The sequence below is a fragment of the Aedes albopictus genome, chromosome 3 (assembly GCF_035046485.1).
Source record: "Aedes albopictus strain Foshan chromosome 3, AalbF5, whole genome shotgun sequence".
Lineage (NCBI taxonomy): Eukaryota > Metazoa > Arthropoda > Insecta > Diptera > Culicidae > Aedes > Aedes albopictus.
Window position 1 is genome coordinate 232,157,958 of NC_085138.1, and position 26,451 is coordinate 232,184,408.

At 41.3% G+C, this 26,451-nt stretch overlaps 1 protein-coding gene across 2 annotated transcripts in view; it reads right to left on the reverse strand.

Moving 5' to 3' along the window:
- Window positions 1-260: 260 nt before the first annotated feature.
- The window catches only part of LOC109405861 (uncharacterized), a 606,986-nt gene continuing 580,795 nt past the window's right edge, over window positions 261-26,451 (reverse strand). For both annotated transcript variants that reach the window (XM_062859488.1, XM_062859489.1), the window contains 4 exons: window positions 2,903-3,245; window positions 989-2,851; window positions 580-788; window positions 261-518 (listed from right to left, as the gene is read on the reverse strand). In XM_062859488.1, coding sequence (XP_062715472.1) covers window positions 279-518; window positions 580-788; window positions 989-2,851; window positions 2,903-3,245 — 2,655 coding nt within the window. In that variant the 3' untranslated portion in view covers window positions 261-278. The remainder of the gene's footprint in view (window positions 519-579; window positions 789-988; window positions 2,852-2,902; window positions 3,246-26,451) is intronic.

Genomic DNA, 26,451 nt, shown 5'->3' on the forward strand with positions numbered 1-26,451 from the left:
GCTGGATGACCATTAGAACATCCATTAGCGTGTGTGTTACACGACTCAATCACAGTTCGGCACAAGATTCGTTCGTGTTGTTTATCAGCAGAGGCAGTGAACCGAGTGGGAAATTAATTATTAAAAGCGGGATGTGTTTCCCTGGTGAACACATGCAACCCCTTTTCTCGTCGCTCGGTTACTTCTGATTGAAATGTTAACAAAAACCGCAACGTGATACGGCCGTAAAATTTTAATGATCCACACTGACGACCGAACAACCGGGTTGTGTCGGTGCATTATTGGTACGTACCTCCAGCGATTGCCGCTTTGTTATCGGAATCCCGCATCGAAAGGCTCGAAGATGCTTGCGAGAGACCGCTGGATTCGGTGCTGGTTTGCAGTAGAATGCCGGATGTGGAGGGAATGGCTATTTGATTCGGGTTCTGGGACAGCCGCAACCGCCGCCGAAGCTTTGGCATATCGAAGGGAAGGTCGCCAACGTCCATTGAGGTTACGCTTCCGGATGTGCAGGGCTCCTAAAATGGAAGATTCGTTTTCATAAATTAATCGAAATGAGATCTGGAAAACTGGTGGTACCTGTTGCATATGAGCTCGCCGTCGCCTCAGTTTTGGCATATCGAATGGAAGATCGCTGAAGTCTTGGGTCAAAGCCGGCTTTCCGTGGTCCGTCTTTTCCAGCCCCAGGGAGGCTCGCTGGATACCCAAGTTGAGAAAGTTGGTTCGAGATTTGACGTCCTCTCGCGAGTGAAGCGAAATACCGCTGTCCGATCCTTGTATTTCGGGACCTGTAATAGTTGATCATGTGAAAGGTGTTTTTTTGATTTTCATTGAATGGTAATTGGTGAGGCAAGGAGCTAGTCTCCCTTAAATCCAGTTGAGTTCCAGGGAAGGCCTCTATGCTTAGCTGTGTACTATGGTGCAATATTGGGCAATCGCCGAAAAAATTAAAATTCATAACTACCCAGATGTGCCCCCACCATCTTACCTGTTATCAACAGCAAAGCCTTGTTGGGTGCCGATCGCCTCACTTTTGGTACCACCAATTTCACAGCCTCGTTTTCTTCATTGTCTTTCTTCGATATTGCCCCGGCAATGACCGTCGTTTCGTCCGGAGACTGTTTCTGCGAATTGTTCCTATTGATGTCCGATGTCTCCGAGCCGGGTTCCTGCGAAGATTTATCCGAAATGGGACTAAGAATATTGAGCTTGTTGTGGACGACCACGGGGGCTCGTAGCGGGAAGGCAACTGATGGCCCCGAATCGGAGCTGTGTGAACTGAGGGACGACGAGTGACGCGAGTCTGAACTGGAAGTGCTTCGGTTTCCCTCGCTCGTACTGGACTTGAGAGATTCCATGCTGCCACCGCTGCTAGAGGTGGCCATACTCTCGGTCGAAGAAAAGTTCCTTCCCCGTTGCTTGTGACTTCGATGACTGCGCTTCAGCTCAAGAACCCGTTCCGGTTCGAGACACATCGTAGATCGAGGCCTTTCGCCATTCTTAGGACTATTGTAGGAGGAATCATTAATACTACCATCACAACTGCCGGAAGGAGGAACTTCACTGTTTCGTATCGCCTGAATGTCCAGGCGAAGGTCTTTCAATCGCGGGTGTTGCGCTGCATTGGAAGAAGGAAGATTCGGTGCACTTTTTATGCTGTTGATAAAGAAGCGTTCATGTTTGCCAGGGAACTTCATAGGAAGCGGAGCGGTAGAAGGGGGCGAAGGCGTGTATCCACGCAGTGGAAGTTGAGAGGAAGACGTCGAGTTTGCGTTGGTAATATTGTCTAGTTGTTTGTCGAGCTGCAGTTTTTCCAGATCTTGGGAAAGGTTTGCATCTGCAGAATTTTCTACGTCTGCAGTTATTTGTATTTGTGTCGAAGAAGGCGCTTTTAGAGAACTCTTTGACCGTTTGGTATCGCTGCGTTTGCTCCGGTCGCGGTTCTCCTTGTTCTGGCTGGATACCATATTGCTGGTGCTGCTGTTGTTACTCTTGTTCAACTGCAGGAGTACCGATTGGTTGGTTACTCGATCTACCTCGTCCAAATCGTCGTCCGATCGAGTGATCTTTGAATCAAATGCCGTCTCGTAGATTTGCCTTGTCCGTACGCTCGTCATATCTTCATTAACGATCGCGGAGTTGTCGCTCAGAGTACAATCGGCGCAGTCCTGGGCACCCGGCTGGTGGACGTAGAATATGCTACGGGGTCGGAAGAGCTCATCGTTGTCCTCGCCGAACGCGGGTGTGGCACAGGCACAGACTGATGCTGGACCTAGCATTCGATGTGGTGGCATTGAAGGATCTACCGACGGTGGGAGGTTACAGTTTGTACGCACTATGGCCAATGCTTGCGCATGCCAATCTCTTCTTTTTCGACATTCAGAACAATCCGAATCGTCCGAGGTGGTGGTGGAAGGTGAGTCACAGCGGATGATCCGCACTCCTTCCTCGGTTATTGAATAGCGTTTCGGGAGACAGACCTCTTTCTCTGCTCCAGGGGTATCTAAACTACTACTTTTCCTGTATCTTGGACCTGCTTCCCGTTGGCGCGCTCCCGTTGATGAAGCTCTACTGTTGGCTCTTTTGGTTTCAATTGACTCTGGTTGTCCAGTTTGTTGTTGCTCTTGTTGGGATTTATTCTTTAGCAAGTCCGAATAATAATAGGGAGACGGATTTCGTTTCGCTGTGTCTGGACCGGTTGTCTTGATGGGACTTTGGCGTGGCGGAAGTGGGTTTACCAAGTCTTCGGAAATACTATCTGGTGAGTTGAGTTCAGGAACTTTGTTCAATTCGTCTTCTTCTTCGTCGTTATCCTCCTCTTCGGATGTTATAGGGGCAGATGATCCTGAAACTGTAAAAAATAGTTAAATTTGTATCTTCCACAGAAGCCAATCTACCATACCAGAACTGAAATTCTCGTTGATGTACTTCACCTCACATGTGCTGTTCGGTCTCCTTGGTTGCCGCTGCTTGGATCGCCCTGTGCTACGTTTGTAACTACGTTTGGTATCGAATATCTCTTCGACCGTTTTAATTGCTACTGCATTTGCGGCGATTTCAGCAGCACCCGTCCCAATTGATGATGGTGGAAGATTGGACGAGGGTGGTAATTGCGGTTGATGCTGGAGTGTACCGGTGCCCAAAATGCCCACGCCAGTGCCGATACCGACTGTTACCGTTCCCAAACTGTTGGTCGGAACTGCTGACAAGGGTTGTTGTAGGTTCAATGGTTCTAAAAAGGAAACCTGCAAATGGACACACGAGGCGGAGAAGGAAATTTGAACTAATTATTCCAGTCTGAATTGCCAGATTTTTTAAAACGTTGAAGAATGCCTGTTGCTCTTTATATTTCAAATACCCTTCCGGGATGGAATCGAAATAAACTGAATTGCCATGCCAATTCTTAAAATGGGGCGGCAATTTGAGTTGGATTGGGGCTCTGCATTCACAGAAAAGGCAATTATTCTTGAGTGCCGTGGAGATTGAATACTATGGCGGAGGTGATGCTCATGGCTGCGTTTCCCCCCATCAAACTAGCATATTCGACTGTTTGTGGGCACGCACTTTAATTGGCTGCCTATTATTGAATGTATGAGTAAGGATTCAAGTGTTCCATAATGACTTCAGGTATTTCTAAATTGTTTTCTGGTGAGGGAGGGATGCATCGTTGAAATCAATTATGCATGTTAGACACATACCTACCAAGTAAAATGGATGCATTTAATTTGCAGAGTTAGTAGAATTTATTGTTGTTTATACTCGTATCATGATGTACATATTTGCCTTATGCTTGAACCGAAAAGAGTGTGGGGACCTTAGGCTATAAATTTACCGTTCATTGGAATGCAATTAGATTAAACGAAGTCATATTGAATTCCTAAAACAGAGGGACTTGGAATGAGAAAGATATACAGTTTGTGATCTAGAATTGCAGTAAGATGAGCAAGTAGGTATGGGGTGTATGTATCGAAAGTTGCGGCTTAGAGTACCACGCGACGAGGGCCGAGTTTTAGGTTGATCAGATTCACTTGTTAAAGGAAGTGAAATGGTGATGGTGTCCGGGTGCATTTTTGACCGCTGTTTCAAAAAAGAGCACGGATCTCGTTATTGCGGAAAAAAACGGAGCTTCAAATGCTACTAAATGTTAACAACGAGTGAACTAGTGATGAGTAGAAATTCCAGCTCAGACAGTTGTTTCGATGACTAGATCCGTGCTTGTGACAGCCATTGTTCGTTTTACTTGTATTTGTCCTTAACCAGAAGCATCTTCTTCCGATTAACATCAAAAGACGATTATTGGGAAAATTAAACACACTAGTAATAAACACCGGTATACGTACGTTTGTTCAGAGTAGTCATGACTCTTGAACAGTCCATGAACTTTTCCTAGTGAAAGTTTCTACGGCGAGTCTCTCAAATAAAGATAAATCAATCAATCAATTCTTCGGCTTCCCTGGGCATAAATTATTATCGTACCTGGTATACAAAATCGTTATTGGCACAGAAAACTGTGGAAGTGTTCATAAGGCACTATGCCTACAATGATTAACGATTCAACAGAGAGAGTAGTTCAAAGTATCAAGAGCAGAAGTGAGCACGGAGAGAATGTGATTGCTAAAGCACAAGAAAATATGGTTCGGAACGATATGCTGAGGATTTATGCAACTGTCAACGATGTCCAGCACAAGGCTGTGTCAGTGTCTGCGCGTGAAGAAAATTTGCTGACATGCTTAACTATAGTGCTAATCAAATTAAAATAACGTATCGACGACTAGTTAAATGGTTATAAGGTGCTGTCCATAAACTACGTAGACACAATTTTGGCAATCTAGAACCCCCTCGCCCCGTAGAATTTCGTTCATACAAAATTATCAAATTTGTATCCACCGTAGACTTAGGCCATTTAACAAATCCCCCTCCCTCTAAGAGCCTACGTAGTTTATGGGCAGGCCCCAATGAAAGCGAATCCAGGAACATGATTGCCATTGTTGATAATGATCCAGCAATACCACTAACACGTATTGTATTTTTTAAGCGCGGAAGCAAGCAGCTGCATCAATCAGCCTAAAAGATTATTAGAAAGATATGGGATGATGAAGAATTGCCAATTATCCGGAGGCGTGGTCTTATATGCCGAATCTATAAGAAAGGGCACATACTAAAGCGTGACAATTACAGAGGGATTATCCTTCTTAGTTTGATGTACAAGACATTGTTGTGTGTTCTATTCAACAGATTGAGATCACTTGAGAAGTCCTTCTTCAGAAAAGAAGCTGCAAAAGGCGTTGTGCAAAGCTATTCTCGTTTTCCGAAATGAAATGTCATGACGCCTAGTCATGGCAATAAGTCATGAAACCATAGCGCTGACTGAAGAAAACATGACTCTGATCCCTGTAAACATGACTCGAGTCATACACACTTACAGGGAATAGCCATATGGTCGAGACAGGCAAAATTTCCATTTTCATAAATGGTCAACTAGCTGTAACTTTTCGAAAAGTAGATCAAAAATTCTCAAATTTTCTCTGTAAGATAATCACTTAATTGTCTTTCAATGGTTCAAATATAGGAGTAGGTATCACATGAAGCTAGAAAGATTCTAGTACCGTCTACCCCCGTTGGTTTGAACGACACTTCATGCAAACCAAGGGGGTTCATTTTTTAATTTGAACTACTAGTAACCCTGTGGACATCGAAAAACACACAGATGGTAACCCTTTTTGTTGTTTTGTTTTGATTCTGCGTTCCGTTTCACTCCGTTCCATGAGCAGACTGACGTTTGAACCGTTTCTAGTTTGAACGATTTGCAGATTAGAAGGGGTCCAATTAAAAAGTGTTCAGATTGGATGAGGTAAAACCAACGGGGGTAGACGGTAAAGGCATAGTTATCTAATGGTCAATTTTGAACTGCTTTTTTTATTATTCTTCAATCACTTAACCTAATTTACACCTCTCTTGTCCACTAGGGCACTGCGTGAGCTATTCCAATTGGTACTTACTCTTTGTACAGCGCCTAAATGTGTTCAATTCTTATTCTACTACAGGGGATACTCAAAATAACTGGGATAGGTAAAAATTTCACTTTTCAAAAAATGTTCAACTCGCTGTAACTTATCGAAAAGGGCATCTAATATTCTCAAATTTTGTAAGTTCATCAACTAGTTGTGTATCAGTGGTTCAAATTTGGAAAAGATCGGGCCATTCTACACGAAGTTATGAAGATACTAGAAAAAGGGATAATTAACCGATAGCCAACTTTGAGCTGTTATATCTCCGGATTCAATGAACCGAATGCAATGAAATTTTGATCATTTATGACTAATATGATGAACTTTGGAAAACGGACTTAATTGAAAATTATTAATAAGAAAAAAAGTTTTAGCGATTTCATTTATTGTATGTTTTTTTAGCAAATTTATCCATTTTTCATATGCATCCCATTACTTTTTCAATTACTGCCGGCTATTTGGTTGCTTTCCTTTGAAACATAAATATATTCAAGTCAATTAGAGTGAATTTAAATGAACTATAATTACTACCTCGAATTTTGAAACGAGGATGATGTTTTGGATAAATTGGTGTTATATTAGAACAATAATCTAATCATTATAATTTTCTTTCGTGTGAAGAATTTTAAGTTTAGTCAAAAGTTTTTAATAACTCCTTATATAAGTCATAAATGATCAAATTTCCATTGCATTCGGTTTATTGAATCCGGAGATATAACAGCTCAAAGTTGGCTGTTGAATAGATATACCTTTTTCTAGAACCTTTATATCGTCGTGTGGAATGGCCCGATCTTTTCCAAATTTTGACCACTGATGCACAACTAGTTGATAAACTTACAGTAAGAATTTGAAAAAAATTGATGCCTTTTTCGAAAAGTTACAGCTAGTTGAACATTTTTTGAAAAGTGAAAATTTTACCTGTCCCAGTTATTTTGAGTATCCCCTGAATATCGAATTGCCTTTGCGCTGCTGTCACTTTTTTTCCCTGTCCATGGTAGGATGATGAGCACGAGGATGTTACATTGATGTGTGGCTCTTGTTCCTTTTCCAGTCCGATTGGGGGTCCATTATGAGTGGCTGTTAGCCATTAGGATTCCGAGTCCGTTGGAGCATATGCTCTGAAGATGGTCAGGTGCCAGGCGCTCTGGGGGGGGAAGAGCAACTGACGAAAAATAGCAAGTGCCGAGGCTGGGATCGAACCCATGATCATCCACTTACAAAATGAACGTATAGCAACTACGCTGCGGGCCCCGGCTCATGTTGGAATGTTTTATCTCCGCATTTAATGAACCGAATGCAATGAAATTTTAAGCTTTCGACAAATTTCGCGCCAACCCTTCTATGGGGCTGGCAGCACCCTCTCAGAATCGAACGAAACTTTGTGGGAATAAACAATAGGTCTCTCTAAGCAACTTTGCATATTTTGTTTTACAAAATTTTTCAACAGTAACATTTGAAGAGGGCCTATTTTTTTCATAGATTTTTTTCAAATCGATGTAACTCAAAAATGACAAGACCTACAAAAAAGTGTTGTATGGCGGACTATCGTAAAATTCCATGAAGTTTTTCAGAAAAATATCTAAAAAATACCAGATTAATTCCTACACTGAAAAATAAAGGTTTTTAAAATTTAAATCGATATTACAAAAAAACCCTATGTTTTTAAATCGATGATTTTTTTTCTGGAGAAAGGTATTTCAATTACCTACATTTTCTCCAAACAATGTTGCTGTGACATATTTAAGGGAAAAACTAGGAGTGTGTAATGTCTGAGACATAACCGCAATGTTGACGTAGGACTAATTTTTAACGCATAATAAAGAATTTGGGGCTCACAGATGAAGTAAACGTGTACCTATTCAGCAAAAATAACGGCCAGAGTAAAATCACTATATGCTAAAGACTCGAAATCTGGCGATTGTTGCTGGTGATGATGATTCCCGTATCATGACGATGATGCTGCCGAGCAATGCGCATTTGACAGGTATCCTACTCGATTGGAATGACATTGACAGTAAATTTGGAATTCCAAATACTAAATATACAGCGGTGTATATTTAGTATAAAAATTAAACTTTATCGATAAACTAAACTAAAAAAAAATTAGAATTATTTGAATTTTTAGAAATAATTGGATAATGCTCCAAATAACTCTTTCGGAAGCTTTGGGGCCCTTAAAAGGACCATTTTGGTATAATTCATTGCCACCCATGCCGCCACCACCGATTGATCCGAAAAGAATCGAGGCTTCATTGGACAGAGGGCGGTGCCACCCGCTTGCTCATCCGTTGAAGCGGATCTTTTTTGGGATCTTGCTGCTGCTGCCACCGACAATCCATGAAAGAATCGAGGCCCCGGCAAACGAAAAGCGACGCCAATCGAATTTTCGTTTGCCGAAGCGGGTTTTTCTTTGGATGTTGCTTCCGCTGTTACCTCCACCGCCGATGGATCCGAAAAGAATTGAGGCTTCATTGGACAGAGGGCGGTGCCACCCGCTTGCTCATCCGTTGAAGCGGATCTTTTTTGGGATCTTGCTGCCGCTCGGCGCTGTCCGTCCGCTGCTGTGTGTGCCGATGAAATGATCGAACTGTTAGTTAGTTAAAATTCATTTTATTTGGCTCATTCATGGTTTTACATTATTTTCTATATACATGTCAAGTGATATAGCCTTAGTGGCTCTACATCTTTGGGATTTTGATTTTTATAGTCTGGGTGATTGGTAATTACTTCAATTGGTTATTCTAATTTACAGTTCGGCTCTCTAAGAGCTCTGGTATTCAAAAAAGGTGAACAACAATTTGATAACCTAACTACTTATTTACAAACTACTATTTACAAAATTTGATAACCTAATTGTGGGGAACAATGTCCCGGATGACCTGTTGGTCTGAACGGCAGCAACTCGCCTTGTACCTAGTGACAGACTCACCAAACCTTTCATCTAGGGTTTTGATTCCGGCCAGACGGTGGACCTCTGATGTTCGCATTCTAGGAGGACTGTTGACAATCATCCTTAGAAATTTGTTCTGAACTCGCTGGAGCTTCAGATGATGAGTTTGGGCGCAACTCTCCCAGATTGGTACTCCGTACTCTATGACGGGGAGGATGATTTGCTTGTAGACAGCAAGCTTGTTCTTCAGGGACAGCGTTGACTTGCGTTTGATCAAAGGGTATAGCAACTTAAGCAGTATGTTGCACTTGGTGATAGTTTTATCAACTTGCTGTCTGAAGAGTAGCTTGCTGTCCAGGGTCAAGCCCAGGTAATCGGCCTCACTAGACCATTCCACCGTTGATCCATTTAGGGTGATTTTACAATCCTCAGCCGGAACAAGTCGGGGGGATTTGGAATGAGGGAAAAGGATGACCTGGGTCTTCGCCGCGTTGATACAGATCTTCCAACTGGTCAAATAGTCTGACAGGACATTCAGGCTTCTTTGGAGTCTGGAGGTGAGCGCCCTAATAAACCTACCACTATGGACGACTGACGTATCATCGGCGAACAACGACAGCGAACCATTCTCTGGCAGCGGTGGAATATCCTAGGTGAACAGGTTGTACAAGAGTGGACCTAATATACTTCCCTGTGGAACTCCGGCGGGGATGTTTTGTGGACGGGATATTGCTCCATTGGTAGAGACTCTGAATGTCCTGTCAGAGAGATAATTGCTGATGATTTTCACCAAGTAGTTGGGAAGATTGTACTGGTGCAGCTTGTACACCAGGCCATCATGCCAGACGTTGTCGAATGCCTCTTCAACATCGAGCAACGCCATGGCAGAGGTTTTGGAGAGGGACTTGTTCCGAAATGATCCGAAATGATCGAACTGAGTGTGTGCACCTCTTATATCGTCGGTTTCCTGCAATAGGGGCACAACTCAAAATTTGTCATTTTTGAGATTTTGATGGCAAATGATGAAAAACCATGCAAACTTGCATCTGACAAAGACCCGTTCCGAAATTCGATGAGAAACGCGAGATTTTTGCATTTTTACCAATTTTCCGCAATAAAGGCACAACTCAAAATCAGTCAACTTTTTCAATAGTCGATGAAAAATAGTAATCTAAAATTCATGAAAGAGATAGTCCTTCAGTCCCTTTCCATGATACAACAATCAAAATTCGTATACTTTTGTCTAATAATGAGAGAAATAAGTGAACTTGTAGGATGTGCTTCAAGATTGCCAATTTTCAAACGCTCATTCTGAAAATTCACATTTTTTGAGTTGTGCCCCTATTGCAGGAAACCGACGATATAAGTTTCGTCGTGTCGCCTGACAGAACTATGCTTGATTGGGATTGGTTGGGTAAGACTGACCTCGAGCTTTTACTAATTTTCAGCTCCAGCCTCAGTCAAGGCACATCATTCAATTGAGCCCCAGCTAGGAAGCATAAATTTGTGGTGTTGTAGGTTTAAAGCTTTTACCATAGTTGATGACGTCAAACCCGACATCAACCTATCATTCACCTATTTTGATTTTGGCCACCAAACCCAACATAGACCCAATAGTTGATCGATGTTGGTCCAACAGTGGCCCAACATTCGATAAAAATTGACCCGACTTTATCCCGACATTCGACATTTTTTCAGTCTGGCGGAATCCAGAAAGAAATCAGAGGGAACAGCTTTTATACCCCTAGATTAGCAGATGCAGCTCCTCCCATTCGGCTGGCTTTCCAGAATATTTCATTTGCATGGCCCGCCCCGCATGCTTCAGACGATTCAAATGATTAATCAACACAGAAATGAGAAATTTTTTTCACTAAGCGTTAAAGTAAACAAAATATTGGAAGATTTAGATCATTTTAATTCGAAAATTGTTAGAGTTAAACAATGTTTTACGGAAAATAGTTCTGATAGGGTAATGCGTTGCTGAATTCTGGGTGGAACCATTAGTGGCCGGAATTCAATCATTCATTTTTCGGGTGAACCACACTTTTCTCGATTGATGGAGTAAAATTATCTGATTTACAACTCTTGAAGAATTATTTTTTGGTGATCCTGATAAGGACCGTTGGATAAAGTAACGGTTTTAGGAAGAAAATGGCATGAAACCGCCTTGCCACGCAATGCATGTTGGTTTTCTCCGTGCTATTCCTGCAGGATGCCACCGAAAATTGGTAGGCCGCTTTCTGCCGTGGATAAGATTCATGACGCTATCAGCACGATAGCTGAGAGTCGCCGCTGGGTACTGCTCAGGTGTGGAGGTGACATCCACCCTGCTTGACTAATCCAACGAAAATGACGAAAGAAATCAGAGGGAGCAGCTTTTATGCCCCTAGATTAGCAGATGAAGCTCCTCCCATTCGGCTGGCTTTTCAGTATATTTCATTTGCACGACCCGCCCCGCATGCACCAGACGCTTGAAACGGTTAATCAACCGAGAAATGAGAAAATTTCCATTTAACGAATAAAGTAACCAAAATATTGGAATGTTAAGATCATTTTAATTCGAACAACGTTATAATTTATCGATGTTTCACGAAAAATGGTTCGGATAGGGTTGATAAATTCCGGATGGAACCATTAGTGGCCGGCATCATCATTCTTGCGGGGCCACCAAGCATTCAATCTTTCACTTTTCGGTTGCACCACACTTTTACCGATCGATGATGGAATGAAATAATTATCTGATTCACAACTCTTGATGAATAATTTTCTATGGTCCTGAAAAGAATCGTTTGAATATTGGACGATTTTAGACAAAAAATGACATGAATTTATCATGCCACGTAATGCGTGTTGGATTCCTCCGTGCTGAATGCTGCACGCCGTCGAAAATTGGCCCGCCGCTTGTTGCCCTGGATGTTCCTGATGCTGATGCTATCATCAATGCGCCGCCGCCAATCAATCGGTGAAGGGCCGAGCCCCGAGGACAGCGACGCAACTCGCAAATTCGTCTATCGCGGATCTTTCTGTGGATTTTGCTGCCTCTGCCACCACCGGCGAGCAATCGATGAAACGTATTCTTTCCTTCGTCTGCCGCTTTAGACGGTTAGAAGGCGAATGTGCAACAGCACCCTTGCCGACAACCACCGACGCCGAGCCAACACGGCCGTCAAAGAATAATGAGCGAAAACGCAAACGAAGAAAGTGGGCCGCTCTCGTTCGATGCGTTCACCTCGAGACGACAAAGACAAATGAGGGAAGATGCGAAGAAGCAGTAGCTTTTATATCCGACGGGAGCATCCAAAATGTGCTCGATCGTGATTGGCTGGAATAAACATGGGTTCACTTTTCCCAATTTTTCAATAGTTTGTTATTGAAAAACAGCAAATATTATTATTTGACATAATTGGTGTAAAGATTTGCAATCGATTGGTGCCAAAATTTTGAAAATTCAACAAGAAATGGCTGAGCTATTAACGCTCAAAATCTCCACTTTAAACGTAACGCGGCCGATTTCTGAAAATTTAGAATGACACCCGGTATAGAAAAGAGAGACGTAGTCCTACGTCAAAAAGTTTTTCTAACAACAACTTTTTTCATGTCCACATTGAGTGAATATTTTTGAAAATTGAACACTTGCAGCGCCACCTAGCGGCGAAAATCAAAAGCTTAAGATTTCTGCATGCATTTGGCCAAGTTTCCCCATACAAATTTCATGCTCGTTGAGCGCCTCATTAGGGGCCATGCATAAATTACGTAACGCTTTAGAAAGGGAGGGGGCGAGGTTTTGCAGAACGTGACGGCCCATACAAACAGTGGTGAGGTCCCATATAAAAAGCGTCACATAGAGGGGAGGGGAGGGGCGTTGAAAAAGGACGTATTTTGCGTGACATAATTTGTGTATCACCCCTTAGACTAACCCGTTTTCGCTCAAATGCTGAACGTAGCTTCTGGGAGTCCAAAACAATCGATACAGGAGGTAAGACTTGTCATTTTTCGAATTTTATGTTTTTCATTTAAGTGTGGGCCACCCTAATACGCCCTTTTCAAATGGTAGTCTAGATAAATGTTAGATTATGCAAAATTGCTTCTTCAACAATTTTTTAAACATCCATAAAGTTTGATTGGTTGATGAGAGGCTACTGAACCTATATATGGCCATGTTGGCACGAAACACGATGAAAAATATTCACTCAATGTAGACATGAAAAAAGTTGTTGTTAGAAAAACTTTTTTCCCTTAAATATGTCATAGCAACATTGTTTGGAGAAAATGTAGGTAATTGAAATACCTTTCTTCAGAAAAAAAAATCATCGATTTAAAAACATAGGGTTTTTTGTAATATCGATTTAAATTTTAAAACCTTTATTTTTCAGTGTAGGAATTAATTTTGTATTTTTTGGATATTTTTCTAAAAAACTTCATGGAATTTCACGATAGTCCGCCATACAACACTTTTTTGTAGGTCTTGTCATTTTTGAGTCACATCGATTTGAAAAAAAATCTATGAAAAAAATAGGCCCTCTTCAAATGTTACTCTTGAAAAATTTCGAAAAACAAAATATGCAAAGTTGCTTAGAGAGACCTATTGTTTATGTCCACAAAGTTTTGTTCGATTCTGAGAGGGTGCTGCCAACCGTTGGTCGAGTTGGCGCGAAATTCGTCTTTTATAACTGAGTTTTGAAATGTTTTGGTGCATATTCAGATTAAACATTTTTAAAGAATTTTGTTGCATAACTTCAAACTTATGATAGTAATGAGGTTACATTGACACCTATGTTTATCACTTGTCGTTCAGTGTCTCTTCAGTTAAGCCATCTCCATATTTGGTTCCAAAAATCCCGAACACGAAAACACAAAACACAACAGTTTTGTCGCATCTAGTGTAAGCCACTCATCCAACAGCGATCGTAAACTCCAACTTTTATGATTATGAGTCTGATTTGTTGTCATTAACCGGGGCATTATCACCAGCTTGGAGTTGGATTGTGGCGACGGACGACGTCAAATTTGCTAGGCCCAACGTTAATGACATTCGAGGACGGTAGCAGCGGCGTCGGTGGTGTAGTGGTAAGCGTGGTTGCCTCTCACCCCAGTCGGTCTAGGTTCAATCCTAGTCGACGCCGTCGGTATTTCTGAGACAAAAATATCTGATCACGCCTTCCCTCGGATAGGAAGTAAAGCGTAGGTCCCGGCCCATGTGTTGATGGGTTCGATATGTAGGGTGTCAGGTGTGTGTGGATGTCTCCCTGACCGTCCGTGTTTAGGCTTAGTACCAGAAATAGGCGGACGTTAAACTAGAGCAGATGCCGAACGGTGTCGGCTCGCCAGAAATAAGAAGAAGAAGAAGAAGAAGAGGACGGTAGCGCAAAACGCGTTCGTGAGAGAAAAGGACTAAACCATGAAGACTACTTATGTTTTCATTATTTTCAGTTATTTCTTTTCTATAAGACAAATTTACGTGACTGGATTAAATATGAAGTTTTCTGAAAAACCGAACCGAATGTACTTGTCCCAAACTTAAAACAAATGGTTGGGTTGACCTAAATGAACACAAAAAAAACGCAAATTACACCATCACCCCCTTGCTGAAACAAGAAAGAAAGCTCATCCAGCGTTAATCCCTTTTAAGCAATTTCCCCATCTTTCCACAAAAAGAGCCAACATTCGCCTTTGTAGATGGTAAAATAGGAAAAGTCCATAATTAGTTTGTTTCTCTTTTATAACACGACGACCGTTTCCGTGATTTTTACTCGGCGAGGTAGACACCGTACAACCTTTTTGGAGCCGAGTCGTGCAATATATGTACGAAAATAATATCCGATCCTGCCGTGCCTGGAGCTGACGATATGACAATAATCGATTTAAAATTATGCAAATTTCGATAAAAATCTAATTCAATTGCTTGACTCTTAACCTGGAAGGCATGTGGACGTGCGAATAGAGTCTCGGAGAGTGCCATCGTCAAACCCCTCTGAGAGTTGTCTTCCGGAATCGGTGTCAAAATATTCATGAACCAAATCAAATTAACCTTTGGGTAGATAGAATATATATTCAATATCTGGTGCTTCCCCCTCCGCATTGAATATACATTTCTTGAATTCAATTTTGCCTCATTCATTCCGTCCGTGGATAATTTTTCCATCGAAACAGACGGCGAGTCGTCGTCGTAAATTAAAAGTGTCATAAATTAAAGTCCTCGGTGGTTTACTGAAGACATCATCCTTGGAACGGGATACGGTAGGTTTACGCTATCAGTGAATTCCCCACTGGAAGGGCTGTCCTGGAAAACATTGCAGGTGACACTGTGTTGTGGTGCGAAAAAAAAATAAGGGGGGCTGAGCTGTGACTGTGAGTAAGCAACACACGCGAGGTAAAGCCCCCAAGGCACCATCAATTTTCACGCTATCGCACGCACAATCCAGCCGGAGAACGGCGCGCCGTGTAACAGCATGCTGTAGGTAACTGCATCCAGGCAGGACCGATGTCGAATTCAGTGGTAGTGGCAGTCACCACCTGACATGATCTCATCGTTATTACCGCTACTGTGTTTCAACCTGTCCTATTGATGGAGTACGTTAACACATGAGGAGAACACCGACTGATTTACACTTACGAACCGGCTAGCAGTATTCAGTGTTTCAATCAAAGGGGCTGATCGATCGATGATGGGTGCCCTAGGGAGAACACAGATATCCAACAAAGATTGTGCCTGGATTTGTTGCGAATTTAATAGATAAAACGCTTGCAGCTCTAATAATGATGGTTTAACTTTTCGTTTTCAAGAATGGACCAAGACTCGTGACCGTAGAGGACCACTACCCTTATGAGTGTCCTGTGCCTGTATTGCACTGCTTGTTGGTCAAGTAGTCTAACAGAAGAAATACTTATCTATCCAGCAATAGCGTAACTTTACTCTATCACCGAGGGTTTCAGCATAAAATGTAAAAAAAGATAAGAGGTCTAAAACTATTTGCTAAAAAAAAAAACACATTTCTATGCCAAGCGATTCCAAGCAACAGCATCAAAATTAAGGAAATTTTTTAATTCATGATTTTCTATTGAACTGAAACTTTGCACAGTTTTTCAGTTCCATCTAAATCGCCATTTTTCGATATCAAATTTTTATTTTGAATCACGACTAACTTTTCGAAAGGGTGTATGTGAAAATGGTTCAATAATATTCAAAAATCTGTACAGCCAAAATGGTTCGTTCGATCGCTATGAATTTTTCAGCAAAGTTAGATAACTAAATGATGATTCCTATGAAAATATACACTGTGAAAAAAACATCTTTTTTAACATTAAAAATATCATTTTTGTCACAAAAACTCAAATATCTCAAAACCCTATCTTTTTACCAACGCAATTTTTTTTAGGGAAGACGGTCCATTGTATTAGCAATCTACCATAAAAATTTGGTGATGGTAAACTAATAAACAAAAAAGTTATAACATTTCAAACCTTTCACAATTTTTACATTTGGTAAATATTTTTTTCTGTGTAAATTATTTCGGTCAGAAATCGCAGTTTGATGCTGATTTTATTGTTCAGCAAAGTTAGATAACTAAATGGTGATTCCTAAGAAAATATACACTGTGAAAAAAAATCTTTTTTAACATTAAAAAATATCATTTTTGTCACAAAAACTCAAATATTTCAAAACCCTATCTTTTTACCAACGCAATTTTTTTAGGGAAAACGGTCCATTGTATTAGCAATCTACCATAAAAATTTGGTGATGATAAACTAATAAACAAAAAAGTTATGACAATTCAAACATTTCACAATTTTCACATTTAGTAATAATTTTTTTAGTGTAAATTAGGCTAATACAAATTTCGATTTTCTCTTATGTCACCGCCCCCTCGGAAAATTTTGGTCGGAATTCAACATTTTGAGGGGGGCACAAATAAAATGTTCAAGAAAATCAACAAATTTAAGGTGTAATTCGAGTTCCACAGAAACTTTCTTAATAAATCCGATGAGTTTATCTATGTTGCCTAATTGTTTGGATATTTTTCCATCGAATACATTTATTATTTATCATCCTCCCCCTTAACGAGTCAACGAGCGCTGTGACAAAAGAAGAAAATGAGATTTGTTCCTGCCTTTATTTCGGCCGGAAATCGCAGTTTGATGCTGATTTTATTGTTAATGGCCTTGCGTGAGTAAAACAAGCTGTTTTTATTATGTATTATGTATATTATATGTACAGTAATGTTCCGATTTTATCACGCCCTCCGCGCATTAGTCGTTTATTCATTATTTGCTGTTACATTTGAGGACAAGTGTTTTCCCTCTTCTTCAAAATGAATGTTGAAAGCGTGTTTTGCAACGTTAAAAATATTGAAATGGGTATAGATGTTGAAGTATATATCAAAGCATTTTTGAAAAGGGGCGTGATTAATTGTTTAAACTGATGTCGCTGATGGTACGGTGACATGACTCTCTGCACTTAGCACTTCTGGCAATTTCTCAGTTGTTGTCGTTTTCGAACTTCCTACGCCCTGCTTTACCGATGATATACAGATGGCTCGTTTGTCAAAGTCTAGACAGCAGGACGTGCAAATGCGTAAATTTGGATTCAATTTGGGCATAACCAGTCTCTTTCAGATTATCTATGGTGCTTTCGGTGAGATTTCGTAACTCCTTTGATCATTTTTTTTTCATCAAACGGTCTACAAGAGAGAGTTGAGTTGAAGACCTTTGAGAAAGCGACTGTTCATGTTGTTCGTTAGATTATAATAAACAAAATCACTTATTAGTTTTAACTGACTAGTTTGGTGTTGTTTGCTTGGCTGAAGAAAAAATTTACTATTTAATATCCATAGCGGTAGTATTTTTTTTTTTTGCTTTTTCGTGAGCATTGTCATGGTATGTATACAGACAAACAAACGTAACACTGACGAAATTTTCATTGACCACGCCTTTAACGATCATTTTGAATCTTGGTTGTGGCTTTCATAACCAGAAGAGTGCCCATCATTTTTCTTTGCGTTTGACGTTTCACACTAGCGCCTTCTGATGACGATATTGCACATCGCAGTATTTCGTGAAACATTTCCACCAGGTGGGGGTAGTGTGAACTGGGCGATGGATTTTCACGTGGTAGGTAACTCTCATGCATTTGTTGTTGTTGAAGTTACTCGCATTCTTCCGATCATAAAGTCTGTTCTCTAAGAGGTATTTTTTTGAAGATAAACTAGACGTATACGCGTATATAAAACTTTTATTATACAGCTTCTGTCTTAAAAATAAGTTTAATTCCATTTTTCTTATAATCAACAGCTTTTCAACACTATCAAGGGATTTTTTCACCAGTCACGTACAATAAAAAGTATGACACTCTCAATATTTTTGATCAAAACACTGGATCGCGTCTAAGTTTCAAATAGATACTATAGAAATTATGAATAATCAAACAAAAGTATCATGAAAACAACTTGTTTAATTCAGGCGGTAGCCTTTACAATAAAATCAGCATCAAAAAATAATTCTCAAAATAATTTACACAGAAAAAAAATTTTTTTTGTTACTAAATGTAAAAATTGTGAAATGTTTGAAATGTCATAACTTTTTTGTTTATCAGTTTACCATCACCAAAATTTTATGGTAGATAGCTGATATAAAGGGCCATTTCCCCTAAAAAATTAACGTTGGTAAAAAGATAGGGTTTTGAGATATTTGAGTTTTTGTGACAAAAATCATATTTTTTTTAAGTAAAAAAATAAATTTTTTACAGTGTATATTTTCTAAGGAATCATCATTTAGTTATCTAACTTTGCTGAAAAATTCATAACAATCGAAAAATCCGTTTTTGCTGTACAGCTTTTAGAATATTTTTGAGCTGTTTTAGCATACACCCTTCTGAAAAGTTAGTCGTGAGTGAATATGAAGGTTTGATATCGAAAAATGACGATTTAGATGAAATTGAAAAACTGTGCAAAGTTTCAGATATTTTTGAAATGGTCGCTCAGGATCGACTGACATGACTCCGTGGAATTCCTTAATTATTTTATGACTGTTTGTTTTTTCAAACTTTACACTTCAACCTTTTGTTTTTTCGACCATTTGTCGTTCGACATTTTTCGATCAATCACCGGTCTTGAGCCATGTTTCTCAATTTCCCTGAAACTTTAGGGTTCACAAGTCTTCTTCAACCACATGGAGCCAGCGCGTCCATGCCCGTTCACAAGGTCGCCGACCTTCTTTCACGTGTTACTCGTGGAAATCTAAAATGTGCAGCTTGAATCCAAATTTAGCATCTAGTGTAGGAAATAGTAAGGTTTTCTTCTTCACAAGGAGCGGGTCCGTTTTGATAATGAGAGCGTCACGTCGCCCTTGTCTCGCTTGGTAACCGCTTTATCTGACCGCCTTTTTTCCGATTATACACTAGGGTCCAAAGGGTATGCTTTTCCAGGACCGCTTTAACCTTAGTTGAGTGTGGACCCATACAAAGTTAAAGCCCCTTGCTCTTTTCAAATCGGGTCGAGACAGTCTTTTAGGACAACCCACCCCAGCCTGGACTAGGGCCCTACTCACGGGTGTTATTGGCCTTTTTCTTCAGATTTACCACCCTCATGGCCTTGCAAGTACCACAGGCTAGCTCCTTTCCCGACGGCTGCCTCACACGCTTCTGCAATTGCTTTGAGATAGCATTCACGTCTGACGTTTTTGTTGAGTTACCCGTAAATGCGAAGGCCTTACTCTAGGTAGGCTTCGGCATCTTCTGCTTCACGAGCTCTGCCGCTGTCACCTTTACCATGAGCTTATCATGGATGGTCTTGTTTATCAGCTAGCATTGACATTTCAAATTTCAGCAGGCGCTGATTGAGGTCCTTGCTGATATTACTCTCCGAGGACACAAAGGCGATTATCGGCGATGAGGAGCGATGTTAAGGTGAATATATGACGAAGCCACAACTCGAATTTTCAAGAGCACAAATCTGAAGAACCGAATGTCGGTTTGCGCTGAAAAGTTGATCGATTGGTCACCACCAGGGCACAGTGGTGCGAGGGCGGTCGAAACCTAAAAAATGTTTTTCACGTAGATATAATATTTTTGTCAGATTCCTAAATATTTCAACTGTAGAAATCCAAAATTTCAGATCGATTCATTGAAATTTGAATTTTTGACAGCCTCCTGAACGAACTGTGATTTATGGCCATACGCGCCAACTTGTGACGTAATTGGGGGGGCAAGGCCTCTCAAAATCAAAGAAATTCGGATAACATCGACGCAGTTCATCTAGTTTAGGCATATTCACGTGAAAACTAGTGCATTGAGCAGAAAAAAGTTGAACATTGTCCAATTTTGGAGAGCTTCGCCCCCCCCCCCCCAACTACGTCACAAGTTGGCGCCTATGTTTATGGCCTTCATACAAAATCTATAATGTTTATTCACAGCTATGCCAGTGTCCTGTGCTTTAATAAACGCATGAACTATAATAGTTGCTTTGAAGGCTTTGTTCGTAGATATGTGAAGATCATCTGTATGGCCTTTAAGTTGTGAAAAAGCTGCCTAAAAATTAGTTATCCTTCGAAATTCTTGAAAATTACCCATTTTTGAGTCAAAATTGATCTGGACGTGCGCGCCCGCGATGTGGTTGTGCGATTTTGTAAGCCTAAGACCAGTGCTTTCGATTGGTGTATGATTTATTTTGCGAAAACTTGCGATAGATTTCATGATTTTCATATGTTTTTAAGGGTTTTGGGTAAGAGGTTTTGGCTGGCTTTTGTTCAGCAACGCACCACTGTGCAGGGGGTAACCAATCGATCAACTTTTTAGTTTAAACCGACATTTGGTTCTTCAGATTTGTGCTTTCGAAAATTCGAGGTGTGGCTTCATTATATATTCACCTTAAGCTCACACATATGAGTGCCAACGTACGATGTACGTACTCGTACTAGTGACATAATCCTTGAGCTTAGAAAGGACACGGGCTGGAAAACGGTGTGTCGAAAAGGAGATCATCCAACATAACTCTGGTCCTCACAAGTTCCTACCTTATGCTTTCACGGGTCAAGCGATGACAAAGACCACCAGCTAAGAGTTATGTGCTTAGCTGGTAGTGCAGCCTGGGCACTGTTGTCCTTCTGACTTCAGCTAGATTGAGGAGGTACGTCTCGAGCGTTTGTTCACCAAGGAGGTGCGGCGTCTGTTCACCAAGGAAACAGCGTTTGTTCTGGTATCCAGCAGCTGAGTAGCTCCTCCGGAAGTTATATCTAAGGTGGCAGCCCCACCACGGTGGATAGGGGACCTTAGGCCAACAACCTACTGTTTCCGAAACCAAAAAACCGTTAAAGAAACCGAAAGTGAAAGATTACGAACTGATTCAACGGCAACGACTTTAGGCACGAAACAACGGACAAGAATTGGAACTTGGAATGTATTAACCCTAACAGGGTGAACTGGCACAGCTTGCCAATGAGGCATGCCGTATGAAGCTTGAGATGCTACGCCTGAGCGAAGTCCGTTGGCCGAACTTTGAAGAACACAGATTGGCGTCGTGTCAAATTCTGCTATACTCTTACCTACGAGGTAAACACGCTCCTCGCCACCGTGGAGTTGACTTTCTGCTCAGCGCTCACGCCCACGTAGCGCTCATGAAGTGGGAACCAATTAATGAGAGGATAATTGTAGCCAGATTTAGAACACGGGTTCGAAACCTTACCATGATCCAATGTTATGCGCCAACCGATGCTGCCGAATTGCAAGACAAAGAGAAATTTTACACTCAACTGAATGCTTTCGTGGACAAGATTCTGAAAGGTGATATCAAGGTTAACAAAAGTATCGCCGACATTGCGTCCAACCATCATCTCGTAATCGGCGAGATCCGACTGCACATCGCCAGGATCCATCGACAGGAGGAGAAAATAGGACGCCGGTTCAACACACGCCGACTGGAAGACGCTGCGGTGAAATGGTCCTTTGTCGAGGAACTACAGAACCGTGCTGCGGATATTCCAGCAGGTGGAAGCGTAGAAGATCTATGGAGCACCATCAAGAACGCCTTCATCACCACTGGCGAGAATAATTTGGGTGAGCTACGAACCCTGAGAAAGCAGTGGATCACAGATGCTGCCTGGAGGAAGATAGAGGAGCGAAGGTCCGCCAAATCCGCGATAGTGCGAGCAAAAACACGACGAGCTAAAGCCGTAGCCCGTCAGCGCTATTTGGTACTCGAGAAGGAAATTAAATGCACATGTAAACAGAACAAAATAACGTGGGCGGACTCCCTAGACGACGAAGGCGAGAAAGCCGCATACACAGGCAACATTCGTCTCCTCTACGATGTCTCACGTCGCCGTGGGACTAAGATGAATGCTACGATGCCCGTGAAAGACATGTCTGGGCAGTTATTGACCGACCCGGCTGACCAGCTGAAACGCTGGTTCGAGCACTTTGGAAACCTTTCTCAAGTATCGGCCATGCCATCATTACCATTAAATCCGTAGCATGAAATCGAACAGAGCCCCGGGGGTCGATCGCGTATCAGCTGAGATGCTCATGCTCAAAGCCGACTACGTAGTATCTGTACAACTGCTGCATCAATTATTCTGCAACATATCGTCGGTTTCCTGCAATAGGGGCACAACTCAAAAAATGTGAATTTTCAGAATGAGCGTTTGAAAATTGACAATCTTAAAGCACCTCCTGCAAGTTCTCTTATTTCTCTCATCATTTGACAAAAGTAAACGAATTTTGATTGTTGTATCATGGAAAGGGACTGAAGGACTATCTGTTTCATGAATTTTCGGTTACTATTTTTCAACGACTATTGAAAAATTTGACTGATTTTGAGTTGTGCCTTTACTGCGGAAAATTGATAAAAATGCCAAATTCTCGCGTTTCTTATCGAACTTCGGAACGGGTCTTTGTGAGATGAAAGTTTACATAGTTTTTCATCATTTGCCATCAAAATCTCAAAAATGACAAATTTTGAGTTGTGCCCCTATTGCAGGAAACCGACGATATGAGAAACTGCCCCAAGTAACACACATGTTATATAAAAGTTACGACAGCGCTAGTTTTGGTTGTATAGAAGTTTATTTTACGTTATTTCAACACAATGTTAGAATTACGTAAAATAAACTTCTATACAACCAAAACTTGCGCTGTCGTAACTTTATTATAACATGTGTGTTGCTTGGGTGCGACAATTTTGGTCGACTGGATCCAAGGCGTCTTAGTACAGAAAAAGGGTAACCTGACTATTCGATAATTGGCGGGGCATCATGTTACTGTGTATCGTTCTCGAAGTCCTCTGCAAAATAATCTTTAACCGGATACAGGAGAAGATTGACGCAACTCTTCGACGGCAGCATGCAGGATTCCGTGTCGGAAGATCCTGTGTGGACCATATTGTCACGCTCCGTATCATTCTCGAACAAATCAATGAATTCCAAGAATTCCATTGATTACGAAAAAACTTTAGATCGTCTTAATCATGAAAATATGTGGGGAGCCCTCAGACGGTGTCCCTGAGCAAATCGTCGTCCTCATTGAAACACAATTCAGGGCATTTTCGTGCAGAATACTGCCTTATCCGATCCGGTCGCTGCTGGAGTAAGACAAGGATGTATACTATCATCGCAACTGTTCCTTATCGTAATCGACGGGATCATGGTAGGTAAGATTGATCGTGAACCCTAAATGACTATGAATTGGCTGATGACGTTGCTCTCCTAGTTTGACGACGCTCTGATATGCAGAGCAGCTCGATGAATTTGTCAATCGCTCCTCGGCGGCGGGTCTCACCATCAACATTAACAAAACCAAATCGAATCGTTAGATGTATACACGGTCAAACATTCCAGCTTTACGAAAGCCGATCAAGCAGTGGAGAATATTGAAAGCTTCCAATATCTTGGTAGTCAAATGGCGGCCGATGGTGGCATCAACATCGTTATAGGTGCACGGCTCAGAGGACGAGGACTGCTTGTGCGAGTTTACGAAATGAACGGAAAAACAACCAGGTATGTCGACGCCATAAAATCGTAATTTTCGAACGTGAAATCTCGAACGCGAAACTCGAACGTGAAATCTGTGCTGCCATACGACAATGAAACTTTGTGTGTATCAGTGGAGGACACTCAATAGTTGCAGGTCTTCATCATTAGATGCCTGCGGCATATAATTAGTGCATGGTGGCCTCACAATTGGATCTCCAACGTGAAGCTCCATCGTCGATGTCATCGAAAGCCGATAGGGACAGAAATTCGGGAGCGAAAGTGAATTGGCCACACTACGCAGGGGCGGAAACGAAATCTGCAAACAAGCATTAAATTGGAACCCAGCAGGGCATCGCAGCAGAGGAAGACCCAGTGGCGCAGCTTCAACAACGAAATAAAGCAAGTCAACAGAAGTTTGACGTGGCCACAGATCAAGACGATGGCGGGCAATCGCCCAGGATGGATTCAATTCAATTCAATTCAATTCAGCCCTCTGCATCACCGTGGGTGCTCTTCAGTCCTAATTGTCTAATGTCCATAATACCTAACTAGGGCTACGTGGTCATCAAGGTAAACTCGGTCTTCTTCTGCAGCTGTTATGCGTTGTGTTATTCTCACAGATGCTGGGCTATGTGCTGGACTGTATGACGGCAGAGCTGACAGGGTCGGAGGTCGCTGATAATAGCGAATGTCCGGGTCGTGAACTCGTTTCACGAACCAGCGGGGTAAGTTCCTGCTCGCGGGCATTCTAGTTTATGTCGGTACTAAAAGTATCCTTAATTGGAACGGAGATGATTATTGTGTGGGCTTCCATGGATTTCTAAAAACCGGAAGGCGCCATTATAGATTTCGAAACGATGGCGTCAGACATCGATTTTTGACCTCAACTCGTCAAGACCTTCTCAAAATTACCCATTAGACTGGGTCAACAAAGTCGATTTTTTGGAACAAAGCTTTTTCGATTCCTTTTGGCGTCCAAAACAACTGTGCAAAATTTGGGAGCGATAGGTTGCGTCCCCGTATTCCGCATTGCGATTGAAATTTGTATGGAATTTAGTGCTTTTTTGCATTTTTCTCCTAAATTATTTTTTTTTGTCTAAAATGATCTAACTAATGACGTTGAAGTATAGCCTAGGATATGCCAAAAAACTTTGCCGAAGACCGCAAAGTGATCCGACACTTTTGAAAAAAGTTATAACGTACAGATTGCCCGGTGGGGCATAACATTTAACATGTAAAGGAATAACATCAATAATAAAATCTTAATTTTTGCCCTATGTTACCGAGCAAATAACTTCATTCACAAGCGTCGGATCACTTTGCGGTCTTCGGCAAAGTTTTTCGGCATATCTTAGGCTATACTTTAACGTAATTAGTTACATGGTATTAGACAAAATAATTCAACTTATGATTAAAATGCAAAAAAGTACGTTTTCCTATACTAAATTCCATACAAATTACAATCGCAATGCGGAATACGGGGACGCAACCAATCGCTCCCAAATTTTGCACAGTTGTTTTGGCCGTCAATACAGATTGAAAAAGCTTTGTTCCGGGTTGATGCGATCAAATTTAAATTTTCTCCATACAACGTTGACCCACTCTATTACCCATATAGATTGCCAAATCATTTTAGCAATTTAGTGGAACGGAACGTTTTGCACTTCCTGTCTTATTCCAAAAACATTCTTCAGAAATCCGAACAATGCACAGTGGGAAAAATTTGTATGAAACGTGAATAAATTCAATACCTCTGTTCGGAGTGGATGGATTCGAATGAATTTTTGTCAAAAACTGCAAAAATCACTATAGTTTCAGATAAGGAGGGGTCATTCGCCGCACGATGCTGGAAATCGGTGTATCGGGCCCGTTTTACCCCAATCTCTTCCTTTTTCACGATTTTGGAAAAATCCTGGAGTGCAAAATATTTATTAAATTCGTGTTTGTGTAAAAACTTCCATAGTATCGAATGAAGCTGGATTGGCTTACCACACGGCCTTAAAAATTGAAATATATACAAATAACCCCGACATCCCCTATTCCTTTAAACTTTCACTTGCATCTCTGCCCAGAGTGGAACGCAATCGATAAGAGCAGGACCAACGTAATGCCAAATTACCGATACTATGGAAGTTTTTACACAAATATGAGTTAAATATGTCATTTCTTTTGTACGACAGTTGGGAATAGATGAGGATTTTATCAAAAAGGTGTGTTGAGAGAGAGTGGAGTAAAACGAGATCAGTTCACTGATTCCCAGCGTCGTGCGGAAAATTACACACTCTCCTTATCTGAAACTATAGGGATTTTTGCAGTTTGTGTCAAAATTTCATTCGAATCCATCCACTCCGCACAGAGATATTGAATTTATTCGCGTTTTATACATATTTTTCCCACTGTGCAATGCTTCCAAAAATTTTTCGAAAATTCGGTGAATCTCTCGCCGGAAATCCTGATAACATTCCAGTGAAATGGGACAAATTAAACTTTCAAAACGCGCGCCTATTTGATTCCGAAGCTGCACAGCACTCGCGTTGTTAACGACGAGCGAATTTTTTTCGTAGTATTGTACTTTTTGCAATGGCACGCGTCCTG